General features: G+C 45.1%; 1 protein-coding gene across 1 annotated transcript in view; it reads left to right on the forward strand.

Moving 5' to 3' along the window:
• The window catches only part of LOC307026584 (melanoma receptor tyrosine-protein kinase), a 15,491-nt gene extending 9,698 nt beyond the window's left edge, over positions 1–5,793 (forward strand). The window contains exons 5-14 of the mRNA XM_079662103.1: positions 1–95; positions 710–823; positions 2,410–2,536; positions 2,625–2,698; positions 2,933–3,023; positions 3,326–3,525; positions 4,768–4,900; positions 5,150–5,240; positions 5,366–5,524; positions 5,618–5,793. The exon at positions 1–95 is cut by the window's left edge and continues 47 nt beyond it. Of these exons, the coding sequence (XP_079518229.1) occupies positions 1–95; positions 710–823; positions 2,410–2,536; positions 2,625–2,698; positions 2,933–3,023; positions 3,326–3,525; positions 4,768–4,900; positions 5,150–5,240; positions 5,366–5,482 (1,042 nt within the window). The 3' untranslated portion in view covers positions 5,483–5,524; positions 5,618–5,793. The remainder of the gene's footprint in view (positions 96–709; positions 824–2,409; positions 2,537–2,624; positions 2,699–2,932; positions 3,024–3,325; positions 3,526–4,767; positions 4,901–5,149; positions 5,241–5,365; positions 5,525–5,617) is intronic.
• Positions 5,794–5,814: the final 21 nt, after the last annotated feature.

Genomic DNA, 5,814 nt, shown 5'->3' on the forward strand with positions numbered 1-5,814 from the left:
TCCTCTGAAACTTTACAACCCAAAGACTCACCACCTGGTCAACAACCCCAACGCCAAGTTCACCTTCGGAGCCTCCTGCGTCAAGGCCTGCCCGCGTAAATACTCTCTAATATACACAGATATACACAGATATACACAAATATACACAAATATACACAGATATACACAAATATACACAAATATACACAGATATACACAGATATACACAGATATACACAGATATACACAAATATACACAGATATACACAGATATACACAAATATACACAGATATACACAAATATACACAGATATACACAAATATACACAGATATACACAAATATACACAGATATACACAAATATACACAGATATACACAGATATACACAGAGATATACACAGATATACAGAGATATACACAGATATACACAAATATACACATATATACACAAATATACACAAATATACACATATATACACAAATATACACATATATACACAAATATACACAAATATACCATAATGATCACCTTGTTCTGCAGCCTGAAGACTCTCTGTAGATGCAGGGGAAGATTTTGGGACATTTAAAGCTAAATTTCAACGTTTCTAAAACATTAAAGTGCGTCTCCAGGTTTTAGTCTGCATACTTAAAGAGGTATAAACATGATATATATATAGCTGATGATATGGAGCTTTGTGTGTGTGTGTGTGTGTGTGTGTGTGTGTGTAGGTAACTACGTGGTGACGGAGGGCTCCTGTGTGAGGACCTGTAGCCCTGGGATGTTTGAGGTTGAAGAGGAGGGGGTTCAACGCTGCAAAACCTGCGATGGACCGTGTCCTAAAGGTGAGGGTTAGAGGTGTATATTACACGTTGTATTTGCATTCATTGACATGCAGTGTGTTGGGGACTCACATGTGTACTTCAAGGTCTCCCGTCATGCAAAATGCACTATTTGGTGTGTTTATACATAAATATGTGTCATTGGAATATAATATGGCGTTTAATCAGCGCAGCGTTGAGCTGGGGATCTGCGGAGAATTTGGTATTTTGAGCAAAACCCTTCATGTTTTTAATATATTTGTATATATCTGAGACCCAGGGGCGGACTGGCCATTGGGAATACCGGGAGTTTTCCCGGTGGTGCTGCGCGTGGGCCGGAGGGCCAACAAAACAAAAAAATCCTAAATCCTTCCGGCCCACATTTGTAGGGGTGCCCCACACCCCACCGGGCTGGGCCGGTTTGATGGGCTACCTATGTCCTATCTATCAGATAGTTTCACTTTCACACATCAGGCCCGTAGCAGCTGTCAGTGAACGATCAGGAGTGAGCGACTGAGAGACCAGCTGGCAGTTTCTTACAGATGGATAAACAAGCTCCAAAGCGTAAAGGCGTTTTTGTATAGTTTGTGAATACAGTATGCAGTATGTAGTGAGCCCTGGGTTCAGAGGGAGGGGCTGGCATAGGGGAGGGGGGGGGGGGGGGGGGTTTGGCAGGGAAACGGGGTTCAGGGGGAGTGGCTGTACCCGTAGGATAGAAAAGGGGGAAGTCACGTCTGACTCAGAGGTGGCTGGCGCGGCTGTGGAGAAGAACGTGTTGCCCACATTCTGTGACTGAGTTCAGGCTAGCTAGCTAGCAGGTTCACTTTGCCTCAACTTGCTGTTCAAATAAATGTTGAAAGAAAAAGTAAATCTGTTTACAGTTCTGTTTCATGTGGGTGTTCAGAGATGTATCCATAGATTTAGTCCCTAATGTTGCACCAGATTGATGCTTTTAACTTCAACATTTAAAAAATATCTCTTCCCGGGGGAGCATGTCCCCGGACCCCCCTAGAGGAGTAGAGGTCCACCACCTGCCCACACCACCTGTTAAATGGTCTCACCCACATTGAGGATGCTTCCTACGCCCATGTTTTATTTCATGCGTCAAGTCAGGCAAATTGGGTCCAAATGTTATTGCATCAATGATCTGTTAACATTCAAATCACTAAAGATATGCTGTAACCATTTTGCTCTCGGCGACTCAAGGGCTCAGGTAATGTGATTACTATATGAATAATAACAAATAACATTACATGCATAGAGTTTTTTGTTAAGTAACATACTTTCGTAGCCGGCCGGCCGATACATCCCACACATTAAGTGGGCCTGTCTGTCGATGAAACCCCGGGCCAGCGGTTCCTCCCAGTCCGCCCCCTGCTGAGACCTATAATATATGCCTGAAAATAGTATAATAGGAAACCTTTAATGTGTGAACGAGGCGATATAGAGAAGCTGTCACTATCAGGCTGTAAAGTGTTATAAAGTGTTGGAGTGGAAAGTCCTTGGTATGAAGACGTTTGAGAAACACGGGTTTATAGGTGTATATTAAATGTATGTATTTGCATTCATACCTATTTGATAACTGTGTGTGTTTCTCTCTCCTCCTGCAGCCTGTGATGGAATAGGGGTCGGCGCTCTGATTAACACGATGGCAGTGAACGCCTCCAACATCGAGTCCTTCAGGAACTGCACAAAAATCAACGGAGACGTTTCCATCATTAAGGCGTCCTTCACCGGGTGAGGAGACATTAAAGTTATCCGGGTGTTCCTTTAGTTTCCTGCCGTGCAGTGATGTCACTGTGCTGCTCTCTGATTGGCTCCTCAGGGATGCCCACTATAAGATCCCGCCCATGGACCCGGCCAAACTCGAGTACTTCAGAACGGTGAAGGAGATCACAGGTGAGTCCACGAAATGAACCGGGTCAGAGACAGGTGGTCGTTTTGGACAGGATCTCAGTGTGTGTGTGTGTGTGTGTGTGTGTGTGTGTGTGTGTGTGTGTGTGTGTGTGTGTGTGTGTGTGTGTGTGTGTGTGTGTGTGTGTGTGTGTGTGTGTGTGTGTGTGTGTGTGTGTGTGTGTGTGTGTGTGTGTGTGTGTGTGTGTGTGTGTGTGTGTGTGTGTGTGTGTGTGTCAGGTTTCCTGGTGATCCAGTCGTGGCCGGAGAACTGGACATCTCTATCGGTGTTTGAGAATCTGGAGATCATCAGAGGAAGAACTCAACGGGCGTGAGTCTGACGATTATACTGGAAAAATATGAAGACTCCATAGTGACATCACTAAGGAGCACTCTCGCTCCTATTGGCTAGCGCTCTGACACAATGTACGTGATAAGCTAAGGGGCGGGACATCTCCAAGCGGTCGACCAATCAGAGCAGCTCTGGTTTCAGGCAGAGGGTGCACATTGGTTATTATAAAGTATATGTATTATATATATATATATATTTGTAGGCAGTACAGCGTGACGGTGGTCCAGGCGCTGAGACGACTCTTTAAAGATGTGATTTTAAAGTATATTTATATCTTTCAGGCAGTACAGTGTAGCCGTGGTCCGGGCGAAGCACCTCCTCTGGCTGGGCCTGCGCTCCCTGAAGGAAGTGAGTGCTGGTGGAGTGCTGCTGTTGAACAACTCTCAGCTGTGTTTCACCAGAACTGATCAGTGGACCCGGCTGTTCAGATCCGAACAGCAGATAGTCAGTCTGCCCGGCAACGCCCCCCCCAACCTCTGTGGTGAGAGATATAACATCTATTTATATATATATCTATAGCTATATCAGAGGTGGGAAGTAATGGAGTACAAATACGTTCTTATTGTACTTAAGTACATGTTTCTGCTATCAGTACTTTACTCCACTACTTATTTTTCTGACAACTTTTTACTTTGACTTCTTACATGTTGAACTCAAATACCTGTACTTTCTACTTCTTACATGTTGAACTCAAATACCTGTACTTTCTACTTCTTACATGTTGAACTCTAATACCTGTACTTTCTACTTCTTACATGTTGAACACAAATACCTGTACTTTCTACTTCTTACATGTTGAACACAAATACCTGTACTTTCTACTTCTTACATGTTGAACTCAAATACCTGTACTTTCTACTTCTTACATGTTGAACACAAATACCTGTACTTTCTACTTCTTACATGTTGAACTCAAATACCTGTACTTTCTACTTCTTACATGTTGAACTCAAATACCTGTACTTTCTACTTCTCTCATTTTCCAAACAGGCTGGTTCCTTTAGTCTGAATGTGTGTTTGGTGGCGTGATCATTATTATTTAGAGTCATTGCGTGCCTATTGATTTGAACACGATCCGTGTATCCATCATTTCCTGGTCTTCTCTAAAGAAGGGGGACCAATGGAAACGTTGTCATGTTGCCGTTGGTCACCATGGAAACATTCATTAGCTAACAATGACATTATTGTTCTATTAATATAAAGGGAGGTCAGGTACTCTTTAAAACAGCTGCTAGTTATGGGTACTTTTTACTCAAAGGTGGGGTAGGTAAGTTTGAGAAACCGGCTCGAGGTAAACTTTGTGTTATATTCCATGGAATGCTCTTAACATCCAGATAGCAATGAATATCTGAAGTGTTTTGACAAAAAATCCATAAAAAATATCATCTGTGGAAGCCGTAGTACTGTAAAAAGCACAACCAATCATCTGAGCCGGCTAAAGTAACTGGATGGCCTACCTGCCTGTCAGCCTTCTATCTGTGCACACACTTATCTCGTGCCCTCATTGGTCATGAAGCAGTTCGTGTGTGTTGGAGGAGGGGCTCTGTAAGGAAGTGGCAAATTTGTTCCGGCTGTGTATTTTCAAATTCTAGCGCACTCCAAAATGATCTACCCCACCTTGAAGTACATTTCAAAGCCTCTTTACTTTTAGTAAAGAAGTTGAGTCAGTACTTCTACTTTCACCAGAGTATTTTAAACACAGTATCTGTACTTTCCCCCTCAGAGCAGCAGAATCGGACCTGTGACCCTGAATGTTCTGAGGAGGGCTGCTGGGGTCCAGGACCTGAGATGTGTGTGTCCTGTCGTCACCTGACCCGTAGGGGGCGCTGTGTGAGGAGCTGCCACCTGCTGCAGGGGTGAGAGGGGGGAGGGGCTGCAGTGTGGAAGGGAGGGGGAAGATATGGGTCTGTTTTAAAGGTGTCCTGTATTCTTAGCCAAAGTACAAAAGCGATGATGTTTTGTGTGTGTGTGTGTGTGTGTGTGTGTGTGTGTGTGTGTGTGTGTGTGTGTGTGTGTGTGTGTGTGTGTGTGTGTGTGTGTGTGTGTGTGTGTGTGTGTGTGTGTGTGTGTGTGTGTGTGTGTGTGTGTGTGTGTGTGTCTGTGTAGACCCCCAGAGAGGTGCAGGTGAGCTCCAGGTGTGAGCTTTGTCACCCTGAGTGTCAGATTCAGAGTGGGGAACCTACCTGCAGCGGAACGGTAAAACAACTTATCAGAAAATACGTTGTTTCTACATTTTTCGATATATAGTAAACACTCTCCTCCTCTTCCTCCTCCTCTTCCTCTCATCTTCCTCTTCCTCTCTTCCTCCTGCTCCTCCTCAGGGTCCTGACCAGTGCACCAAGTGCTCCCACTCTCAGGACGGTCCTCACTGTGTCCCGATGTGTCCCAGTGGAGTGTTGGGAGACGGGGACACGTTGATCTGGTACCTTCCCCGATAAGACAGGCCGCTGCCAGGCCTGCAGCGAGGACTGCACCCAGGGGTAACCTGCTCCACCTGCTCCAGCTGCTCCAGCTGCAGATAGCACCACGCCTCCAGGTGTTGGGACTAACCCACTGTGTGTTTGTGTCTGCAGGTGCACTGGGGCCGGAATGCTGGGATGCATCGGGTAAACATCTGGCTTCAAAACACTGGAAAACACACACACACACACACACACACACACACACACACACACACACACACACACACACACACACACACACACACACACACACACACACACACTCTCTCTCTCTCTCTCTCTCTCTCTCTCTCTCTCTCTCTCTCTCT

Source organism: Notothenia rossii, assembly GCF_949606895.1.
Source record: "Notothenia rossii genome assembly, chromosome: 12".
NCBI lineage: Eukaryota > Metazoa > Chordata > Actinopteri > Perciformes > Nototheniidae > Notothenia > Notothenia rossii.